The 24,943-nt window shown below is 42.5% G+C and overlaps 1 protein-coding gene across 5 annotated transcripts in view; it reads right to left on the bottom strand.

The window, feature by feature from the left end:
- PBX1 (PBX homeobox 1) overlaps nt 1–24,943 on the bottom strand; it is a 338,015-nt gene that overhangs the window by 35,134 nt on the left and 277,938 nt on the right. For 3 of the 5 annotated variants that reach the window (XM_025287446.3, XM_006077420.4, XM_044944102.2), the window contains one exon: nt 2,158–7,315. The exons of the other annotated variants lie outside the window; for them this stretch is intronic. In XM_025287446.3, the coding sequence (XP_025143231.1) occupies nt 7,223–7,315 (93 nt within the window). In that variant the 3' untranslated portion in view covers nt 2,158–7,222. Of the gene's footprint in view, nt 1–2,157; nt 7,316–24,943 lie in introns of those variants that run through there. 5 annotated transcript variants of the gene reach the window in all.

Consider the following 24,943-nt stretch of genomic DNA (forward strand, 5'->3'; position numbering starts at 1 on the left):
ACCTTCCTTGCCTCACCCAGTGACTTCCTAAGACTAAGCTCTTGTGCCATCCTTCATGCTGGATATTTCCAGAAAGGAGGCCGTATTTTGGATAACAAAGGGTGGTTGGAACATTGGTGTCCGGCTTTATTGTTCAAGTAGGGGAGGTCATGGAAGTCTACAAGGAGAAGCAGGTAGAAATCTATGGGGGAGGTGAGGGTGCGGAGTGCTGAGCATATCAGATTTTGTGATTTTTAATGCTTTAGACTTCATCTGAAGTAACTGCTGGCCACTAGACCTGGCCCTTCTAGAGAGCAATATACATGGGAGAGACTTCCCCAAGGGCCGGGCAGGCTGGCTTGGGGAACAGCAGCTCTCCCTTCATGATGACCATGGGCTGAGTACTGAAGTCAGGAGTTTAGACAACAACCGAATGTGGAGATTGTTGAGGAGGTAGTACTGGGTGGCTCAGCTCTGGCCCCCGTTGTTATACCCCTTTCTGGGTCTTCTCTACTGAAGGGTAACAGAGCCAACCCTGGGATGTTACTGAAAATGTTTTTCTTGGGAGTCTGTCCTGTGCAGTGAAACAGCTCTGTGGACTTGCCTTTTCTCTCACTAATCCTGCAGCGCTAGGTGTGATGAGACAGCCGACTACTCAAGGAGTTTTTGTGTGCTCTTATTGCCAGGAAGCGGCTGCCTAGACAGGGACCACTTTTCCACCCTTCTGCCCACCCCGCGACTCTTGCATTTAGGAATATGAATGGAAGGGAGCTCTTGGTTAAGGCTTTCAAGAAGTGGTGACCCTTCTACACACTCTTTCCCTCCTGCAGGTCAGATGTGGAGGACTACAAATTCCGGCAGGCTGAAGGAACTGGATCCCCAAGCACTGCGTGAAGACAAGGCATCCTGACAAGGAACGTTTGTTGGGGGCTATTACCATTATTAGTGAGAAACAGATTTGTGCTGAATTTGAGGCACCAGAGTCTTGGTCTACTACAACAGTTTAGTACCACTCTTAAGTAATAAGCTAGGTGGGTGGGTGAGGTTCACAATTCTCCGGGCAACTACACTACCTTGTATATCCAAACTTCCATAAATGTGCTCCCATGTTTAGACTTGCAGAGGAGACATGAGGTCCCCATTTTGACTGCTGAACACGCTCTCCAAATCTACCTTGGCAAGACAGCTTTATACTTTTGAGGCCATTGGGCCCTTAGCTTATCTGTTAAGAAAAATGATGATTTGATCCCCCCATGATGGTCCGTTCTTTTCATCTGTTTTCTATTGATTAGAATCATGATAGGGATGAAAGGGTGAGAGATTGGCATTTTCAATATAGACCTGCCTCTCTGGGGCTTCGGGCAGAGCCTCCTGAAGCTTAAGGCGTTAAGAATGAGAAAATGATGCATGTGATGCTTCTAGAGGAACAATATGAGGAATGGCAGACAAGAAGCTGCATCCCATGCTATGCACAAAAAATGGTGTTAAGGGCCTGGAAGCAGACTTAGGTGTTGAAGGCTGAAGTGGTGATCCAGCCAGAACCCTCTGAGACATTTAAACTCTGTAACAGACCACAACCCCAAAGGTCAGGGGCTCATTGCAAGTGTAGACAAACCACTGCAAGAGACAACCACACAGGATGGCAGACGTAGCACATGGCAGGCGTGTTTGCCCAGTGGAGTAGCGTCTGGCATACTTCTCAGAGCCTAGAACTAGGTGGTTCTTCTAACTTAGATTCATTCCTTCCCCTGCAGCATCTTTCTGGTACCACAATTTTCCTTATGACCAGATCAAAGCAGACCAAGAGAAGGAAAGGAAAGCCAGTGGAAGACGGCTGTGACTCAGAAACTTGTAATTTATTATGGAACATCACCCTAACATTTTAACTGGTATTTGGCTGATGGCTGCCAATCACAGACAAGCAGACAAAATTGGGTGCTCTGCCTTCCTGCAGCACAGCCTATATTTGCACGTAAAAAACCCTTCTTTCCTTCCTTCTCTCCCTCCCTTCCTTCCTTTGTGGGTGAGGTAAGTAACTCAATTTGTCCCACTGCAAATGTAGACTTTAAAATGATGAAGGCCACAGTTTAAACTATAATCCACATTAAAGTAAATCATAGTTTGGGGAAAGACAAGTTATCAGCAGGTAAGAAAATAAATTTACACCAAATACAAGTATACTTTTTTTTTTTTGCAACAAAAGAAACTATTTATTTGGAATATGCATTACCAGTACAAATTAGGAGACTGTAAAACCTACACCGTGTTAGTATCATTAGAGAACACAAAATTTCAGTTGGAATCAAAAGGGACAGAAGCCTGTGCTCTCGCAGAAGCAGAAAAGCTTAAATTTTCAAAACCAAAACAGAGCAGAGCTTTGCAGGTTTATACTCTGAATAATAAGAACAGGGGAGGAGGAGTGGGAGAATAAAACCAACAACCAAAGGAAAGCACTTCAAAATAATTGAAAACGTCAAAGGAAAGAAAGGAATAAGAGAGAAAAGGGGAAAACATTGAATGTTTTATTAATTTTAACAAAAGGAAAAAAAAATGTTTACAAAAAAATAACAGAGTCCAGAAAGCTTTGAGCTAGGGATTGAAATCATATAGGTGATGTGAAAAGCTCGTCATCATTGTTTTGTTACGACTTAAAAACAGGAGTTCATGCATTAGGGTAGAGACACTTCCTCAAGTGTTGCTCACTTTTTTTGCTTAGGTTCTGGCTGCTTTCTGAATGCTTAATCATTTGAGGAATGAAAACCATTTAAATTAAGTTTCTCCAGATAACCTTGCTTTCTTTTCTCCCCTAACTTAACAAAAACATTCCGAATCAAGCCAGTTTGACAATCTGCTTTAAGCAGCTGCCTAAATCAGAAGTTAGCGAGAGGTGCACTGCCCATGAGACCAGCATAACCGCTCAGCACTGGGGCACAGCACTGAGTCTGGCTGAAAATATCTCCGGGCTGAATGGCTCTCGGGACAGCTTCCTGGATCTAGTCTCCTCAGCTAGTGGTACACAGCCCACCAGTGAAATGGTACACAATTTCACTCCTGTGAAATTCCTCTGGAAGAAAAAAATCCTCTCTAGTTGGAAAGGCTTTGTGGAAAGTTGTTATCAATCAGGAAGAAAAAAAAGAAAGCATTTTAATGTGACATTCACAATCAACCAAGGCAAAAACTTCTCCCCACAATATAAAAAGTTACCCTGGACCAATTCCTTGAAGTGTTAAAGGTCGAAAAAAGGAACTTCAAGTCCCTGCATTTGTTTTTTTCCTCAGGGACTTTGGAATGCCACACAGTCCAGAAATACAGGTGAGTCATATGACATCATTGTGGGGCTTGTCTTTGAAGTCAACTGAATTCCGAAGCAAACAGAAGTACATGGAAACAGCCTATTCTACCAATGTCATCTTTTCACATCACCTCGGATACATATTTAAGAAATAAAAACACCAAGATCATAATCCTGAAAATTAAAAAAGCACCCTCCCATAAACAAACCAAAAATAACACAATTTTTTTTAATAGTTTAAAGAGCAGGATAAAGAAAAGTAAAGAATTTATTTCTGGGTCTCAAAGTTAATAAACATAATAACATGTTAGGCTGTACCTATTATGCTCACTATTCCAAACGTTTTTTTTTTTTTAGTTTACAAAATGAATTACTGTCACTTTTAAACATTGTGAAACAGGAAATGGATGTGCACAACTCGACACTTTTCTAGCATTCTTGAACTAATTCACAAATGCAAGAAAATAAAAGAAAAATGGGGGAAATGGTGAATGTAGGTAGTTGGGTGTTAAAAACTAATGCAGGAATGATGTGCATTGTCACAGAAAGAAGAGGGGAAATTCCCCATCCTGTTTTGCGTGCTAAGAGGGTCATTTTTAAAATTTTTATTATAAACACTATTAAATTCAGACCGCTTTTTTGGTTTTTTTTTTTCTTTATCTGAATATACAAGAACATTCATTATCAAATGTTCATCATCAATACTACAAAGAACGAGACACAAGTCGCAAGAAACAATGGAAAATGTTAATAAAGCTGAAAGAATCGTTGAGTATTTTTTTGTTTTTTTTTTTAAGTTTTTTTTCTTAAATTTGAGTTTCTGTAGTTTCATCTTTTTTTGGTATCGAAGTCAGGTTTTTCTGGGCAGAAAAATAAAACTCAGAAGGCAAGGGGGGCAGGGAAAGATACGTGAGAAAAGGCAATTGGCAAATAAAAAAACACTACCACAGCAAAAAAAAAAAGTAAAGAAGGTGCCACTTGGCAAAACTACTGCACAGGAGTCAATTCCACACCAGGGGGAGGAGTTAGGGAGAAAAGGAGGGTGTGATGAAGAGTCACAAGGTGGGCAAGCCTTTGGGCGAGTTTTACTTCTCAGGGGAAGTCGGCTGCAGGGAAAACGGGGTACTCCCACTTCCATCAGAAAATGAAGGAATCTTGGGGCACATTTTGGTATCTGTATGACTGACCTAATAAGAATTCCCAGGGAACTGTATTTCCAGAGGCACGCTCTTTCCATACCCATCCTTCCGCGGTCAGCGTTCTCATACCTCCCTTAATACAAAAAGGGCTGGTGGCCACCATGTCCGATGTGATCATGGGTGAGGAGGGGGAAGGTAAAGAGCGCCGTGTGATGAGCTGAGCAGGGACGACACAGTGAGGGGTGAGCATCAGTGCAAACTACTGCAGGGAGAGAAACTGCCTGTGCAAAGATGGCACCACTCTGATCTCTTTCATCAGCTTAAAATGGTGATCATTCAAACCAAATCTGCAATCTGTTTCCCAGAGAACCCTTTTGTGTCTCTTAAGTACTTTGCCTCAAGTCAAGGGGATACAATCCTACCATATGCCTGTGTGGGTAGTTTCAATAGATCCCTGCCACTCAGACCAAGTTCTTCCCTGGTTCGAATCACTGTAGAATGGTCACAAGATGGTTCCTTCCAGGAAGCCTCTTTATCAAGCTCTGTTCTGATTATGGCACAGGTTAGTAGACACAGTCTTCCTACTCCTCTTAGCCATCCAGGTATGATGCCATCTTGCCAAATATTTACTTTTTGCATTTCCTTCAAATACACATACCTTCTGGTTGCTTTCCCCTACCTCCCAACACCCACCCACAGGAGCATTTTCTAATCATTACCGTAGTGCCGTGCAGAATGTCCATGACCTTGTTAGCTGGTCATCCCCATCCCTCAGGGCTTTATACCTCTCCCAGAGGCTTTCTCAAACAGAGCAGATGCAACAGGGGACTAAGTGCTTATGAGGCCACATGTTGGATTCTAGTACAAGCTAAGAGAACCAGATCACATTTTTCCAATTTAGAAACTTATCTCTATTCTAAGAAACCAGCCAGGCCTAAACAAACAAAAAGAAGCAGCAACACCGACTCTGCTCTTTGTCCTCATGGTGACGACTTCAGGCATTACTGCTAATCAGAAGTTAGAACAGGAAAACCATGTATCCTCCGGACAGGGCATGGGCCAGTTTATCTTAGGGAAGCTACTTCCCCTGACTTCACAATTATATACTGGGTATGAATGAAATCAATTTCTTCAGTCTCTTGGTGAGCCAGGCATAACCCCCATTTTACAGATGGAGAAAATGAGGCACCAAGAGATCTGAACACTTCCCATTTAACCAAGTGACAGAGCTGCCATCTTTTCTTCTGGCACAGTTGGCTATGAAGACTGTGAGTTCAGGTAAAATTAGAAAACAGTGTAATAGTACATACTCCTCACTCTTAGATATTCCCAGGGAATAAAAATCACAAATGATTTAACCGAAAGCATGACCTCCCTGTTCCCCATCACTCTCAGGTCTTCTGTGTAAGTAAACAAAAAGTTTGTCTCAGCCATGTTCTTAAACAACTTTCTTCTCCAGGACAAGAATGTGGTGCCATATGACACTATGGATAATTAATGCACTGTCCCTAACACAAACACAAAAACGAAACAGAACCAAATGCACTGCAGACACTGGAAGTACTGTGTGTGGCTCTCCAAGAGCTCCAGAGGTGGTGGGAACACCAACGGTTTAGGAAACTAACCTCCACCATGTTCAAGTCCTGTGTATGTCATTCTGGTGTGTGCATGCTGGGGACCTGGAAGCCCCAGGCACATACTGCTTCTCTGTGTCAGCGACCTTCACTCAGAGTGGTTGTATTGCTCTCTTGTGCTCACAAGGTGTAATGCTATGGTTACTAACATAGGTATTCATATGTGGCATGTGACTGATTTGGGGCAAGTGAATGTGTGTCTGTGCACGGGTCTACATGTTCGTATACCTGTGTGTGTGGGGGGAGGGGTGGGATAAGGTGAAGGGTTGCAGGATAAGAGCCTTCCGCTCCTTAGGGATGCATTCACCACCATGCCTAACTCAGACCTGGTTCTGCAGTAGGCGCTGAACATTGCTTATAGAACGGTCTCCAAAGACTGTGCCTCTTGAGACCAAGAGCTGTCATTGGAAAGATGCAAAAGCCTCTAAGAATCCTGCCCTTCTTGCTCCTCAAGCCCTCTTTTGCTACCTGACTTCCTGCCTGGGAATCAACCTGGTGGGGGTAAAACCAGAAACTGTGGCACTTGCAGAAGCCCAGCAGTGACAGCCCCCAGTGCATACCTGGGGCAAGAAGGAAGAGGAGGAATTGTGTCCTAAGCAGTATTGTCCTCAGGGAAGGAAGAGCAAGAAGAGGCAGGGTGGCCTGGATCGAGCAGGGCAACGTGGCGTATTCCTGCCAAGAGGTAGTGAGAGTAAACAAGAGAAACAGAGAAGGACTGCCCATTAGCAGAGGGAGCGAGGGACCAAGGGAGGGAAATCTGGTTCCTCAGACCACCAGCAGGAAAATAAACAAATGCTTTTATTACGCTCTTTGTGTTTTCCTCTTTAAATTCCTAGAATTGTTGAAAATATCCTTCAGGGATGTAAGAGAGGGCAGGGACCCAGGGAGTCTAGGACAGAGGGAAAGGGGCGGGGAAGATGACGGACACCAGGCTGACAGCTGGAGGCAGGGAAGGGTGGCTTCTACCCAGAAAAAAAAAAAAAAGAGGGGGAAGAGAGTATAAAGAAGTGTCCAGATTGGCTGAAATAGCATCCCAAAGAAGAGAAGAGAAGGAGACTCTTATTGTGTTTGCTGATTGCTTCGACCTCCAGTCTGACCGCTTCAGCGTTGAGAAACCCTCCCTCCTGGCCCTGCCTCGACTGGAGCACAGGGTCAGCCGGGATGCGACTGCTGGGAGATCAGTTGGAGGTATCAGAGTGAACACTGCCAGGGCCTTCTGTAGGGGAGGTCACTGATGAAGGGGTAGTAGCATCCTGCCAACCTCCATTAGCCTAGAAGGGAAAAAGGGAGAGAAGTCAGTCCTCTGAGATTGGGTGGCTGTTCTGCGCAGACAATGACAATAAGGCAACTGAGGAAAAGGGCTGAGTACAGTGCCTGGCACGTGGGGACATAGCCAATGGATGGCTATAACTGTGGTCAATAACATCCGCCCCCAACCCCACCCTCAGATGAGTTTGGGTCCTCCCAGCGAGCCTCTGGACATAGTATTGGCACGTCCACTTCTCACAGGCTTTGTAATCCAGTCCAAGCCATCAGAGGGAAATTCTGCGTGCTCCAGGATGATCGCGGCTACCCTGCTGGCCAAGGGACCAAGTTCTAGCTCTGACTGGCAATGGTTAGCTATCGGCTCTCGCAAAGCACTCTCCCCTGTTTGGCCTTGGGTACCCTTTTAGAAAAACTGAAAGGGTAGCTTAAACGCTTTTTCAGGTCCTTTCCAGCTCTGGATGTGGTATGTATAATGGGAGCCCAGGCACCTGTTCTATGCAAGGTTCTGTCCTAGATGCTCAAGGGTATATAATGATAAGCTGAGATACAGTTTATGCCCTCAAGGATGGGTATGAGACAAGCAGACGAATGAACTCGAGTTTCAAGCAGAACCTAATACATGGTACCCCCAGCTGTTATGAAGATTCAAACGAGTGCAACATCTCCTCTTGATGGAATATCAGCAAAGGCTTCATGGAGGATGACCTCTCTGAACTAAGCCTTGAAAAGTCCAGAGGGTGATGAGATGAATCAAACAGGTAAAACCATGGTGCCAATACCATAGGGACTGCTCTGTGTGACTGTATCTAAAAGGTGGTGAGACAGGAAGCTACAACTTTGATCTATACTTGTAGATCTTCCTTCTAAGACTCTAAATCCAGATGCAGTAAAACAATAATATTGTTCTAAAAGGATTTGTTTTAATGACCACTCCTTTAAAAAATATCCCACCATTAAACAGTTGAAGAATGATTTGCTATAGTGGTTGATTCATGACTGTTTATATATTTTAAAGCATTGAACTACAAGTGTGCTAAAGGCCTCTTTTCCCCAATCACTGTGTTTCTTTGGAGTTAACAGACCCTCAACACTGGAAATGTTAATACTGAACAGACCAGGTTTTAGGCAGGTAAATTATTTTTATTGTACCTTCTTCTCCTTTTATTCCCTCAAGTACATGGGGTACCTGGGGCAGGTGTTATTATTGCCATTTGGGACAGACCATGGTTTCTACTCTAGCATAATCCACAGTACTTAGGAGCATGCTGCTGCTGCTGCTAAGTCGCTTCAGTCGTGTCCAACTCGGTGTGACTCCGTAGACGGCAGCCCACCACGGTTGGTACTTAATAGATGTCGGCAAAGATCCAGTCACATTTCATTCATAAAAAAGCACAGGTGTAAGTGAAAATCAAGCTTCTGGATTACAACTGAAATAGGACACAGGCTTCCTAACCTTTGAACCAGACTCCTTTTTCTCTGTCCTTTCCATCTATTTGGCTCCTTCTATTATTAGTTCACCCAAATCATGCTCCAATTTTCCCAGGAAAACCAAGGCTTTTAAATCAAAGGAGTTCCCACCAGTTACTTCAACATGAGGGTACAATTTTTTTCCCACACCTCACTATAAGAGCAGATCTGGACACCAAGAGGGCAAAAGGTCCTGGGCAATGCCAAGAACACATTCCCTCAGTCTTGGATCAATGAATAACTGCTCTCAAGTTCAAATCTCCATCTTCAAACCACCAAGTCAGGCAGCTCCTCCCATCGCCCCTCTCTGTTGGAGGACATTTCCCCTGCTGTTTGTGAAAGAGAGATCAGAAAGAGAACAATAAGGATTCTTTCTCTTAGAACAGGAGGTTTTGCTACCTTTTGGGATCCAAGACTCAGAATCTGATCAGTATTATCAGAATCAAGGACTGAATTAATTCAATTTCCTCATTCAGGTTGGTCACAGCAGCAACCATATCTTAGCATCCCCTCTCAATCAAGAATACACGTGTTCTTTTGGTACCATTTTTGGCTGAATGACAATAGCAGTTAGGTTTATTTTTCCATGAAGAAAATCCCTTAGCATCATTTATCCTTTTGAATGATAAAAGTAAAATATGCTTATATAATGTTTGCAAATATAATAATTGCATATGCAATATAATATTTGAACATAGGAAAATTATAGAAAAACAAAGTGTACCACAGCCATAATCCAGAGATAATTACTCTCAGCATTTTGACATGTGTCTTAACAATTTTTTAGTATATTTATCAGATAGACAGATAAATTAATTAACTAGTTAAATAGATGGAAGTGTGTGTGTGTATGTGTGTGTGTGTGTGTGTGTGTGTGTGTCTGTTGAAAGTGAAAGTGAAGTCGCTCAGTTGTGTCTGACTCTTTGTGACCACATGGACTGTAGTCTACCAGGCTCCTCCATCCATGGGATTTTCTGGGCAAGAATACTGGAGTGGGGTGCCATTTCCTTCTCCAGGGGATCTTCCCGACCCCAGAATCAAACCTGGGTCTCCTGCATGGCAGGCAGACGCTTTACCGGCTGAGCCACCAAGTAGCATGGAATTTTAGGAAACATCCCAGGGGCTCCATAAGTACATCATCATAAGGCAGAGAGTCAGGTGCTTGTAAAGAAGATAAACGTCATGTATTTTAGACTCCACCTGGTATGAGACAAGCAGGAGAGGGAGCAAATATCCATGATCTAGCATGTGGCACTGCATTGGAGAAGGAAATGGCAACCCACTCCAGTGTTCTTGCCTGGAGAATCCCAGGGACGGGGGAGCCTGGTGGGCTGCCGTCTACGGGGTCGCACAGAGTTGGACATGACTGAAGCGACTTAGCAGCAGCAGCAGCAGCAGCAGCATGTGGCACAAAGACATATCATTACCTTGCTCACAAATCACCACCACAGCTATTATTGAGTCATACTATAATTCCTTAAAATAACAATAAGTGGTGCCCCAAATGAAGCCATTAGTAAAGAAAATGAACTCCACGGTGTTTCATTAGGAGGGAATTAGCAAAGCAGTGTATTGACTGGAAAGTTCTAGGAGACTTCTTTTTGAGTCATCTCTGAGCTGAAATAACTCAAACAGCAGACATTCGATCTCTTTTCTTCAAAAGTTCTGTTTTCTCAGACCAGTGCACAGGATGCCAGAGGGGACAGAAAACTCACAGATGGTGGAGACAGGAATTAGTTCAGGCTGATACCAAAACTAGCATTTTAATTATGAGAGTTGGTCTGGTCAAGAAAAATATGTAAGACCTTAAAAAAGCCTTATTAAAAATAAAGAAATAAAATTAATCTCGTTAACTGTCATTTTTTTCACTCCCCCTCCATTCACAAACACATAGACATAGACACATATGTACACACACACACCTCAGATGGGGTGATCAACAGCTCCAGTGTGCCCAGGACTCAGGGATTTAATGGACTAGGGGGCTTGGAGTCCCAGATCACCCTACCCCAGGGTATCAGCTATGATCCTCAACTTCTTGCCAAATCCAGGACACTGTAGCCCATGAGTTTCAAGTTAGATGAATGAAAGTACTTTTTAAAACGAACGAGTCTCACACAGGGAAATGCTGGAGGATGCTTGTCTCTGAAGGTGCTTTCTACCATGGTATATCATCTGCTACTGCTGTTAAACCTCCACGAGATCAGAAACTGCGAGCAAACCTCCCCAACTGGGTTTTCCATAAATCACTTTGGCTGCCTCAGCTGTATCATTCCGCCTTTAATGTAAGACGTTCAGAGGCTGCGCCGTCTTGGGAAACAGCTGACCTCGCTTTCTGCCACGTTAACTCCGGGGAGCAATTCCTTCCCTCTTCCTCCACTGTGGGTGAATATTAAGTAGGAAACCCGCCTTTGTGAGTTTATTTATCTCTGGGCACAGTGAGATTGGAAGATGGTCTCATTAACGAACATGGGGTGGATGGGGGTGGGAAAATAAGACTTTCGCTTCAATTTTTCTTCTGCACCTAAATTCCTCCTTCACTCTGATGCAAACTAGCCTTTAAATGGACACACTCACTTTGTAAAATGCTGATGTCAGAAACCACCTTAATGGGTGACAGGGACAGGAATCTGCAAAGCCAAATATGCCCTTTTTATCCCAAAACCTCTAATGGGAGAGAGTTCACATTTACACCCAGTTCTTCAGGTTAATTCTGTAGCCTCTGACCTGGGCAGCAAGACTTGATGTAACATTTAATTCCACCTGGGGAAGCCTAAGTCAGCAGCAGGGTCAACCTGGAACATCATGGGAGAGGAGGCTAATGGAATATCAAATTAGGATAGACTTGCAGCAAATTTTCTAATTAAGAAAATCTGGACTTTCAAAACACAAATTCAAGGTATTTGGGAACAAATCATTTTAGGAACAAAAATGACTACTCTATGCTCTATCCTAATGAATCTGGCACCTAATTTGATAGACACCAAGTTTTGCCAGAACCCCATCTAATGTATCCATTAGGCAAAGCACTCCTGTCGAAGGAGGCAGAGGAAGCTAGTAATGGAGAAGGGGAGGGAGCAATGGTGGGTGGCAAAACCCACACACTCACAAGAGCATAGCACTGCCGTTGAGGGCCTGACTTTCCTTTCCTCTGACTCCATCCCTGAGTCAGAACTCAGAGGGCCGCCTGCCTCCCCCCGCTGTCGTGCAGCCAGTACTGCTGGTAGCCCAGAGTAGCGGCTGTCGGGCTGAGAACCGCTGGTCCCATCCTCCTCTTTTTCCCGCTCTTCCTCTGAGCTTACCTTAGCAGCATTCAGTTGATGCAGAGAATTCATCACCTGATGTGACAGCCCAAGTGAGTCTGGCACTAAGAAACTCTCATTTGCAACCCAGAAATACGCTGAGGTGCCACAAACCGGCTGATGTCAGCACCGAGGCGAGCTCGATCTGCATATGGGCCAAATGCCATCAATAGCAATGCCTTCAGCGTGGGTGAGGAGGTGGACGTGCTCTAGGTCCCCAATCACCCCGGCCCTGCTGGGACCAGCCGGGAAGAAAAACAGAGAGACATGGATGCATCCTTCTACCCCCCCACCCCCTCTACACACACACACACATGTCACCACTTACCAGGGAAGACATCGGCTGACACAGTGGAGTCACACCCTAGATCCAACACTGGTCCATCAAGATAGGACTACGTTTTCCCGATATGCATCAACTTTCCCCAAGATTATACTGTGAGCACTTACCAAGGAATGCTCTGGGATGAAAAGACGCTATTGGAAAGCCCCTCAAGGGACAGAGGATTCAAAATTTCCCTGGGAAATTTCACAACAGTAAACAGATCCATGCCCATTCCGGCACCCCTCCAATCCTCTCTCCAGCTGCCCGCAGCATGATCTTTCAAAAATGTAGTTCTGATCATGTCACCTCTCTGTTTAAACCTTCGATGGCTTCCTACTGGTATCAAGGTGAGGTTCAACATCCTTATTAAGTCTACCATGTCCTTCTCCAACTCAATGCTCATGCTTAAGATTCCAATATATCAGTCTACTTAGAAATTCCCACAACAGAGCTATCGTTTCATGCCTGTTTCCTTTCCCTTGAATGTGGTGTCCCACTCATCTATTTTCGTGCTACTCTCATCTTGACTGTTTATCAAGATTGAATTTAAGTATCCTTGCACCGGTACCTACCCCCGGCAACTTCTCCTTTTCCTACCAGTCCTGGAACGCACCCTGGAATTGCACAGCAACTGTGATGCCATACTGCATTTGTTCTTTCACAAGTCTCACTCCCCTACTAGACCATGAGAACAGAGCTATGAAATTTATCTTTGATTCTAAAGTGCTTACCACAGGGCTTGACACAGCATAGATTTTAATAACGATCTCTTAGAGGAACATAAGAAGTAAATAAACTTTAATGGCACTGTAACATCCATCCGCCACCATGGTTGTGGACAGACAGTACCTCCACAGTTCAGTTTAACTATGTGTAAAGAGCTGCGTACACCTAGAAAACATTCAAGATGCAGAGCAGAGGTAGCACCAGGGTTCAAGGTAGCTCTGACATCTAGAAAGTGAACTTTTCTCTTGCTAATAAGTAGGCATCAAGGAGATCAGGCACTTCATACTTATCCCAAACAAATAACTATGACTCATATTTATATTGTTCTGTTTTCTTTTAGGGGAGAGCAGTTGAGCAAGACACTAGATCCTGCCTATTGCAATTCCATCTCAACAAGGAGTGTTCTCCACTAGGCACAAGGAATAGGACAATATCCTACCTTATGGTCTCCTAGTCACCTCAGACATCCTGGGGATCAGAAAAAGGTACAGAACAGACACAGTCCCTAAGTGGCCTATAGGGTTTGCCCATCTCTAGTCTCTCCAGGGCTGAGGCCCACATGCAGCTTCAGCTTCTGCCCTGGGACCTGGGAACGGAGTTGCCAGATAAAGTACAGGATGCCCTGTTAAATTTGAATTTTAGATAAACAACAAATAACTTTTTACTTGAGTATGTCTCATGCAGTATTTTCATTTGCTAAATCTGGGCAACCCTATCTGGGAAGAACATGTACTATCAGCCAAACAATTTGCATTCTAGCCTAGTTTAGCTAGAAAAATTGTGCTATTTTTCTTGCTTTGACCTTTTGCACCTGCATCTTCATACAGGGAGTCTTCCCTGTGGCTGCGACCACCTCTATCAGGCTAATCAGCTTCTGCTTAAGTTTCCTATTTATCACAGTTCATTTAAGAATGAGGTAGTAACATACACACACTGCTGCTGCTGCTGCTGCTAAGTCGCTTCAGTCGTGTCCGACTCTGTGCGACCCCAGAGACAGCAGCCCACCAGGCTCTGCCGTCCCTGGGATTCTCCAGGCAAGAACACTGGAGTGGGTTGCCATTGCCTTCTCCAATGCATGAAAGTAAAAAGTGAAAGTGAAGTCGCTCAGTCGTGTCCGACTCTTAGTGACCCCATGGACTGCAGCCCACCAGGCTCCTCCGTCCATGGGTTTTCCAGGCAAGAGTACTGGAGTGGGGTGCGATTGCCTTCTCTAATACACACACTACTATATATAAAACAGATGAACAACAAGGACCTACTGTATAGCACATGGAACTATACTCAATATTTTGTAACAAGCTATATGGGAAAAGAATCTGAAAAAATTATATATATATATACACACACATATAATGAAATCACTTTGCTATACATCTGAAACTAACACAACACTGTAAATCAACTATACTTCAATTAAAAAAAGAATGAGGTAGTAACTTGCTCTTACAAATGAAAGCCTGCTCTGGAACTTAAGCCCACCAACTGCCTCATCACATTTCCCCACAGTCAATCCTCTGCCTGGATTACCCCATGCCACTGGCTTTAGGCTTCCTGTTTCCATGGCCCTCTGCCAGTTGGGGGTATCCTCTCTGATGGTCACTTACCCCTAGGTCAGTCCCTGGTGACCTTACATCCAAGTGACACCACCATACCCCATGCTAGTCTGATTCCCACCAAAGCCTCTTGAGCCCTGAGATTTTGCTGTGAAAATCTACAAGTTAAGAAGGATGGGCGGTGTCATCAGCTATTCCTGGTAGAGAAAAAATACCCTGGAAGAGAACTGACATTAGCAGTCTGAGCGGCTCTGAAGAAACAATAGATTTCCCATTGCCAAAGTGAGACTGCTTCCTACTCTATAGAGGAGCCAACTGAGTGGTTCTGTGCCTTTGCCCACCCCCTTCTGTGGTCTCTAGGAACCCATATCTTCTTTCATGGCCCGGCCTGAGCACTGCCTCCTTTCTGCAAGTTGCTGCAAGGTAAACCCTAAATGACTTCTCTAAATTCCAGTACGACTGACTTTTTGAATGTTCACGTTGACATTTAACCACATGCAGCTCTTGTTCATGTAAATATCCATGTAAGCACCAGATCTTATTCACTGCAATCCTTTAATTCTTAAGTTCTACAAATATGCATTCAGTGCCCACCTCATACTATGTACTAGGCATATGACAGTAGATACAACACACTTTTAAAAGATGTGGTTTCTGCTCTCATGAGGCTTGCTGTCTTGTGGGAAATAAGACATTCAATACATCATCAAAAGAACACAGATTCCAGATGGTAATAACTGCTGTGAGAGGGAACAGCAGGGATCTGAGGTTGGGGCTTCTGGAAAGTCAACCTAAAAGTGAACAGAAAAATAGGCAAGTAGAGAGCCGGGACACAGAACCCTCCAGGCAGAAGAAGAAACCTGTCCAAAGGCTCTAAGGACCTGAAGAAGACCAGAAAGATGAGGGCAGAGGAGTAGAGTGGTGAGCCCAACAGGGTGGGGCTGGAGAATGGGATGGCTTGCTCATGTCAAGGTCTGCAGGCCAGTAAAGGGCTTTGATTTTAATCCTCAGAGAGATGATAAATCATTAACTACAGCCATTAGAAGACAAAGATCATGCCTGATCATGCAGCTGCTCAATTAAGTCCTTGAGTTGAATGAATAGAGAAATGAAAGCTTCCTTTGGGGCCTGTCCCTGTGACTATAAGGCCGTCTGGCTGCTGGTGCCCATGGTAACTTTGTAATTATGCAGGAATCCTAATAGTAATTCTCTTACTTTGGTTGATGAATATATAATAGTACACAAGTCAGTGCAAACTCCTATTCTTAACTTTTAAGCCAGAAACTTAGGACTCAGAAACAAGAATTTGCCAAACTTCATCCCCACTATATACCATAGCTTTTGGACATTTCAAGTTTCAAAAGCTTGTGGTGTATTACAAGTAGAGCATGGCTGCTACCAATCTGAGGACTGAAGGCAGATGACTCAGGCTCTTAAGTTCACCTTCAGGGAATCTTCATGCTGTTTCTCAAGGTGATAGAACCTATGATCCACAAGACCAGCCTCAAAGAAGTCTTTCAGGCAATTCTAATACCTTCTACTCTCAAGCCTCAACCTACCTTACCAAACTTGGTTTTGAACAAGACAAACTCTATTCTTCTGGGGTCATACTTCTGAGAAATCACCATGTGTCCTGCCATCTTTCTAGCTAATACATTATATCTTCCACTGGTGATGTCAGCTCGTGGGCTGTATAGTAAGATGAGAACCCCAATCCAAGTTTGTTTGGTATGATTGTGAACTCTCTTATTGCAAATCATTATGTCTAACCTTTTGCGGCATGTACTCAAGGGCACTCAATCAAAAGCCAACTGCAAAACGGCAGGACCATTACAGTGCACCATTCTGCCAGTAGCCAGTGACACACGACTGAAAGGCACGGGTATGTCAACTCTGAGATCAAGATCTGTTGTGGCAGCTCCGGAGTTTCACCCTTTCCTAATTCATCAGTTGTGAAGGCCCAGAATTAACACTGCCACGTAAGGCACTTGAGGCACAGAGCATGGTCTGGATTGAACCTTTCGTAGCTTGTACAGGCTATGAGATAGCGTACATTTCTGAGTTTAAGGCTGGGATGCTTTGGGATTTCTGTTTGAAGTGCAAATAGGACAGTTATATACAAGGTTTCCATGTCTCACAGACTTAGGGGATCCTTAGGTTAAATGTATACACAGGAAGTGAAAACTTCAAATTTATTTTATTTAACTTTCTAGAGACAAAGAAAAATAAGCTCAGCTTGCTTTAGCTAAATAGAAGTGTCTTTGTGCAGAAAGATATTTATATCTGAATAAACATCCTCTACACCCAGATCTACAAAACCAACACACACACACACACACACACACTTATACACATCTACAAACTGTACAAAAACATGGAAAACTTCCACATACTTTATCATATTGATGTAGAGCTAATACATGTTCAGAAAATACTTATAGCACCTAAAACTGTGCATACACACAGAGAAATACTGCAGATGCTGGAAACATATAGCTCTATTAAGACAACAGATAATTATATTCACTCATATAGCCAAATATGAAAAATTCAAACAAAGGATTTTTTTTTTTAACTCTTAGTATGAATTAACTGATTGGCTGATACAGACAGGCCCAGATTCTTCATTTTATTTTCGTAACCTTTGATTTTGCCCTGGCTTTGTTGAAAGGCTGTTATCTACTCGGGGCACTCCCAGGGATTGTATACACACCTGAACAACAAACAGTGGCTTGCTACGAAACACACATAACTCGTGGTGTAAACCGCGAGGCTATTTACCATCACACAGGAAGCTAAAGCCTCTTACACTTTCCTGACCATCCAAGAGACAGCAATTACCCCAGATTATCAGACCAACAATGACATGCTGCGTAAAGAGAGACACCGAGCCAACTTCACATCCCAAAGACTGGCATATTCAAGTACACTTAGGACATTAATAGCAATTTACGTGCCATCACTGAGACAAAGCCACAAAGGCTCCGTTGGCAGCCTCTTATTTTGAAGCCTATTATTTGTGGGAGTTACAGGCTATAATCACAACAGAAACTTTCAAAACCCTTATCTTCCGTGACGCACCAAATCTATTTCAGAGCCATAATTGCCATGTCACCAGAGAGTCTGCTGCTTAATGCACTCAAATGCCATTTAGTGTTTGCAGGGTCATTACAGCTAACAGAAGGATGGGGGTAGGGTGGGATGTTGGGAAGTAGTAGGGGAAAGGCAGATAGAGATCGTTGAGGGGAATGTGCTAGAATGGGGAACGAGGCTCCACTGTGCTTTATTTAGCGGATGATCCTGTTGTTTTGAGAATTCTATTTACCTCCAAAATGAGGGCAAGTGCCTGGAAACTGCATATTCAAGAATGCTGTATTATTTTGACACCACCCCAGATATCTTCAGTGGATGCTGGCGTACAATCTCTTTCATTCTGAGATTCTCATCCAAGTATAAAAGGGGGTTGTTTTTTAAATTTTAATTTTTTTTTTCCTTTTAGACTGCCCCAGCAATCTGTGCAGCGGAAATCTTCCAGCTGTGCAGTGGGCTCAGGAGTCTGACTTGGCTTTTCTGTATGTGTTCTGCTAGGGAATGAGAAAGGCAGACAAGGGGACTGATGATGGTAAAATGTGAAAATTCAATCATCTAGAAGAATGTGCTACCTCTCAGATGGTAAAAGAAGATGCAAGAAGACAGACAGAGGCTCCAAAATATGAGAAAACATCTCGTCACTCGACCATTTTTCAGACTTAAGTTTAGCTAAAGTCATAAGTAAGCTTTTAAATTATATGTAGCTTTAGTTCTTCCACCTGGCTATAAACTAGTCAATGACTTATTGGGCAACTCCTAATTCTTAGGGGAATACTAAACATGGGATAAATCTTCAAGGAAAGTTTTGACAGACTAATGTATCTCCTGGTTCTTTTAGACAACTATTGATTTCTATTTTATAGTCCTGAGTTTTTCCATACACTAGAAATACAGAAAATGTCATGCTAATTCAGATTGCAGCATTCAGATTTCTTTTAAGATCACTTAGTTTTCCTAGGGTAACTATCCAGCTTTCACTCTGAAGAACTTTCCACAGAAACAGAATGAGACCTGGGGCCTTATTCCTCATTCATCCTCCTCCACTGAGAAACAAAATTTTCTCTATTTTCTAAATATTGACCAAGTGAGAAATGGAATTATATCCTTCTTATGTAAGCCTTTGAGTGTTTTGAGTGTCTCCTATGGAGGCATAGGTGAGCAGTGGCAGGCCGTACAGACAGGGGTTTTGGCTGCAGCAGACTTGGGACATGCAGCATGTGGCATAAGCTCTCTTGGGAGGAGGTCACCATTAGACCCACCGTAGAGTCACCAAACAAACTACCCGCAAACTGCAGAACAATTATACCAAAGAAATTCTCATACTGTTAAGAAAGTTTCAGGACCCACAACCTGGGGATCTGGCAAAGGGACTGAAACTCCCAGGGAATTTGCCTTTGGAGGCCAGTGGGATTTGATTACAGAACTTCCACAGAATTGGGGAAACAGACTCTTGGAGGGCACAAACAAAACCTTGTGTGCACCAGGACCCAGGAGAAAGGAGCAGTGACCCCACAAGAGACTGATCCAGACTTGCCTGTGAGTGTCCAAGAGTCTCCAGCAGAGGCGTGGGTCAACAGTGGCCTGCTGCGGGGTCAGGGGCACTGAATAAAAAAGTGCAGGAAAAAGTCCTTTTGAAGGAGGTTGCCATTACTGCCATTACCCCTACTATAGTTAGGCCTCAGGCCAAACAACAGAAAGGGAACACAGGCATGCCCATTAATAGAAAATTGCATTAAAGATTTACTGAGCACGGCCCTGCCCATCAGAACAAAACCAGATTCCCCCACAGCCAGTCTCTCCCATCAGGAAGCTTCGACAAGTCTCTTATTCTTATCCATCAGAGGGAAGACAGAACGAAACCAAAATCACAGAAAACTAACCAAACGATCCCTTGGACCACAGCCTTGTCTAACTCAATGAAACTATGAGCCATGCTGTGTAGGGCCACCCAAGATGGATGGGTCATGGTGGAGAGTTCTGAGAAAATGTGGTCCACTGGAGAAGAGAATGGCAAACCACTTCAGTATTCTTGCCTCGAGAACCCCATGAACTTTCAAGGTCAGTAGGTGCCCAGTATGCTACTGGAGATGAGTGGAGAAATAGCTCCAGAATGAAGAGACAGAGCCAAAGTGAAAAAAAACGTGCAGTGGTAGATGTGACTGGAGATGGAAGTAAAGTCCAATGCTGTAAAGAACAATATTGCACAGGAACATGGAATGTTAGGTCCATGAATCGATGTAAATTGGAAGTAATGAAACAAGATGGCAAGGGTGAACATCAACATTTTAGAAACTAGTGAGCTAAAATGGATGGAAATGGGCAAATTTAATTCAGATGACCATTAACTCTACTACTGTGGGCAAAAATCCCTTAGAAGACATGGAGTAGTCCTCATTGTCAACAGAAGAGTCCGAAATGTAATATTTGGGCGCAATCTCAAAAACGGCACAATGATCTCTGTTCGTTTCCAAGGCAAACCATTCAATATCACAGCAATCCAAGTTTATGCCCAAACCACTAATGTCGAAGAAGCTGAAGTTGAATGGTTCTATGAAGACCTACAAGACCTTCTAGAACCAACACCAAAAATAGTTGTCCTTTTCATCATAGGGGATTAGAATGCAAAAGTAGGAAGTCAAGAGATACTTGGAGTAACAGGCAAGTTTGGCCTTGAAGTACAAAATGAAGCAGGGCAAAGACTAATAGAGTTTTGCCAGGACAATGCACTGACCATAGCAAATACCCTCTTCCAACAACACACTCTACACATGGACATCACCAGATAGTCAATACCAAAATCAGATTGATTATATTCTTTGCAGCCAAAGATGGCGAAGCTCTATACAGTCAGCAAAAACAAGATCAGGAGCTGACTGTGGCTCAGATCATGAACTCCTTATTGCAAAATTCAGAATTAAATTGAAGAAAGTAGGGAAAACCACTAGACCATTCAGGTATGACCTAAGTCAAATCCCTTATGATTATACAGTGGAAGTGGTAAACAGATTCAAGGGATTAGATCTGATAGATTAGAGTGCCCGAAGAACTATGGACAGAGGTTTGTAACATTGTACAGAAGGTGGTGACCAAGACTATCCCCAAGAAAAAGAAAGGCAAAATGGTTGTCTGAGGAGGCCTTACAAATAGCTGAGAAAAGAGGAGAAGCAAAAGGCAAAGGAGAAAAGGAAAGATAAACCCATCTGAATGCAGAGTTCCAAAGAATAGCAAGGAGAGAACAGAAAGCCTTCCTCAGTGACCAATGCAAAGAAATAGAGGAAAACAATAGAACGGGGAAAGACTAGAGATCTCTTCAAGATAATTAGAGATACCAAGGGAACATTTCATGCAAAGATGGGCACAATAAAAGAGAGAAACAGTAAGGACCTAATAGAAGCAGAAGAGATTAAGAAGAGCTGGCAAGAATACATAGAAAAACTACAAGAAAAAGATCTTGGTGACCCAGATAACCATGATGGTGTGATCATTCACCTAGAGCCAGACATCCTGAAATGCAAAGTCAAGATAGTGGAGGTGACAGAATTCCAGTTGAGCTATTTCAAATCCTGAAAGATGATGCTGTTAAAAGTGCTGCAATCAATATGCTAGCAAATTTGGAAAACTCAGCAGTGGTCATGGGACTGGAAAAGGTCAGTTTTCATCTTCATCCCAAAGAAAGGCAATGCCAAAGAACGTTCAAACTACCATACAATTGCACTCATCTCACATGCTAGCAAAATAATGCTCAAAATTTTCCAGGTCTTCAATAGTACATGAACTGAGAACTATCAGATGTTCAACGTAGATTTAGAAAAAGCAGAGGAACAGAGACCAACTGCCAACATTTGTTGGATCATAGAAAAAGCAAGAGAGTTCCAGGAAAACATCTACTTCTGCTTTACTGACTATACCAAAGCCTTTGACTGTGTGGATCTCAAAAAAGTATGGAAAATTCTTAAAGAGATGGGAATACCAGACTCCTGAGAAATCGGTATGCAGGTCAAAAAGCAACAGTTAGAACTGAACATGGAATAATAGACTTGTTCCATATTGCGGAAGGAGTCCATCAAGGCTATATACTGTCACCCTGCTTATTTAACTTATATGCAGAATACATTATGAGAAATGCTGGGCTGGAAGAAGCACAACCTGGAATCAAGATTGCTGGGAGAAGTATCAGTTAATCTCATATATATAGATGACCCCATCCTTATGGCAGAAAGCAAAGAGGATCTAAAGAGCCTCTGGATGAAAGTGAAAAAGGAGAGTAAATAAGCTAGCTTAAAGCTCAGCCTTCAAAAAACAAAAGATCATGGTATTTGGTCCCATCACTTCATGGCAAATAGACAGGGAAACAATGGAAACAGTGATAGACTATTTTCTTGGGCTCCAAAATCACTGCAGATGGTAACCGCAGTCATGAAATTAAAAGATGCTTGCTCCTTGGAAGAAAGGCTATATCCAACCCAGATAGCATATTAAAAAGCAGAGACATTACTTTGCCGACAAAGGTCCTTGTAGTGAAAGCTATGGTTTTTCCAGTGGTCATGTACAGATGTGAGAGCTGGACTAGGAAGAAAGCTAAGTGCTGAAGAATTGATGCTTTTGAATTGTTTTGTTGGAGAAGACTTGAGAGTCCCTTGGACTGCAAGGAGATCAAAGAAGTCAATCCTAAAGGAAATCAGTCCTGAATATTCATTGGAAGGACTGATGCTTAAGCTGCAGCTCCAATTCTCTGGCCACCTGATGTGAAGAACTGACTTCACTGGGAGAGACTCTGATGCTGGGAAAGGTTGAAGGCAGGAGGACAAGGGGATGACAGAGGATGAGACAGTTGGATGGCATCACTGACTCGATGAACATGAGTTTGAGCAAGCTCCAGGAGTTGGTGAAGGACAGGGAAGCCTGGTATGCTGCAGTCCATGGGGCTGCAAAGAGTCGGACATGACTGAACTGAACTGAGTGACTGAACTGAACTATGTAAGTTCTTAGAAATCAGTAAGAAAAATATGAACATTTTAAGAATGCATATAAAAGACTAATAAACAGATGAAAAATGTTCAATCATTAGTAAATCAAAGAGATACAAATTAAATTAATCTAAAAATGAGATGCCATTGTATAATGTGATAATCAACAAAGACTGAGACTGCTAAAACATTGTTACTGAGAATATGAGGAAATGGAAAGGATCAAAAATGCTTGTGGGAACCATAAATTAATAGGCATTTCCAGGAGAAAAGTTTACCGTACATCACAAAGGCCTTAGATTTTTTCATATCCTTTGATCCAGCAACTCCATTTCTTAGAATTTGTTCAAGGAAATAATGCAAAATATGCACTGAATTTTCTGTACTATGATGTTTACCATGGTGTTATTAATAATAGTGATAAAAAAAGAAAAAAGCTTAAATGTTATACAGTAGAGACTGATTAAATAAATTATGGACTTTCCCAGTAACAAGCTCTTATGCAGCTATTAAACTTATGTTTGAGAAGAATGTTTAATGATATGGAAAATATTCATAATATATTTTTAGTAAAATAAGTAGGTTACAAAATGATGTGTTCCATATGATCCTAACTTTTCTACACCCACACAAAACATACTTATACACAAAATGCTAGGAGGCTGCCAAGCATAAAGTTAACAGTAATTTTCTTCTGTGTGATTTTGTTGCATTCTCCAAATTTTCTACATTAAATATTGGTAATAAAAAAGTAAATGTAAAATTGAAACAAAATAGGAAGGAAAGTTCATATCTAATTTAGATCTTTGTCTTGCATGTCTGAAAGGGCATGGCCAACTTCCAGAGCTCATTGGACAAAAGACCAGTGCAATTAATGGTCTAATCTAGGTCTGAGGAAGAAAGAGAGGTTAAGAGAGACTTTTGCCTGGAGAAGAAAGCATTAGCAGGTGATTTCACGGCTCTCTCAAAATATAATTACCTGTGAAGAGTATTAATCAGTTGTTTTTCCCATTCTACAAAAATAGGGTCAAAGGAAGGAGGTTAAACATAACAATTAACTTGGACGAGATGGGAGAGTTGCTTGAGAAGAAGCACTTGATCTCCTTTTTGTTTTCTGTGTCCCAATGACACAACAGTAACTGGTTAATAATAAACTCCAAGCAAATGCCTGCTGATCTAAAGAGTGAACGAATGAATAAATGAAGGAATTGCAGATTAAGCTCAAGTCCTCAGAGACAACACCTGTCCCAGAGAAAAGTATGAGGAAGAGAAGAAACAGCAACAGATATCTGGTCTTTGAATACACCCATTAAAGAGTTCTCAGGGGAAATAGTAACGATTACCGGGTAACAGGATATATATGTAAGTTGGAGGTAAAAATGGGTACAAGGATGTGATAAATAGAAATAAAAAGAAGGAAAACCATTCTCTAAAGGGAAGACTCTGGACCACAGAAATACAAAAACATGTAGCGGTTCCAGACGGACAGAAAATCCAGCCACAAGTTGGTTACTCATTTACAACAATAAAATAAGAAAAAAAGTAAAGAAAAGCCTCCTGACAATAGGTTCAAGTAGTTCACTGCAAAAAGCACGCATTACGAACTGCTAGGTACCAGGTCTGATTGCAGGCTGAAATCCAAAACTAGAATCCTCTTCAGAAACCTAGGCCTGAGAGGAAGAATCAACTATTCTCCAATATAAAATATAAAGTTAAAAAAATAAAATGATAAACAACAAGCCTCTCCTGTATAGTACAGGGAACTCTGCTCAATAATCTGTAATAATGTAAATGGGGGAAAAAAAAACTTGAAAAAGAATAGATACATGTATATGTAAAGCTGAGTCACTTTGCTGTATGCTTGAACCTAACACAACATTGTTAATCAATTATATTTCAACATAAATTAAAAATTTAAAGAAAAAATAAATAGAGAAAATATTGCCAAAATCCAGATTTCTGGAGTCTCTTTAAAAATAGAGAAAACAGAACTCCCATTCCAAGCCCTGTGCAGTAAGTATATACTATGTAGCAACTAGAAAGAACTTCTGGGAGAAGATAATCCTCATCTAAACCCTGATCTGCCTCTTGAGAAATTTGTATGCAGGTCAGGAAGCAACAGTTAGAACTGGACATGGAACAACAGACTGGTTCCAAATAGGAAAAGGAGTTCGTCAAGGCTGTATATTGTCACCCTGTTTAT

The sequence above is a fragment of the Bubalus bubalis genome, chromosome 6, assembly GCF_019923935.1.
Source record: "Bubalus bubalis isolate 160015118507 breed Murrah chromosome 6, NDDB_SH_1, whole genome shotgun sequence".
Classification (NCBI taxonomy): domain Eukaryota; kingdom Metazoa; phylum Chordata; class Mammalia; order Artiodactyla; family Bovidae; genus Bubalus; species Bubalus bubalis.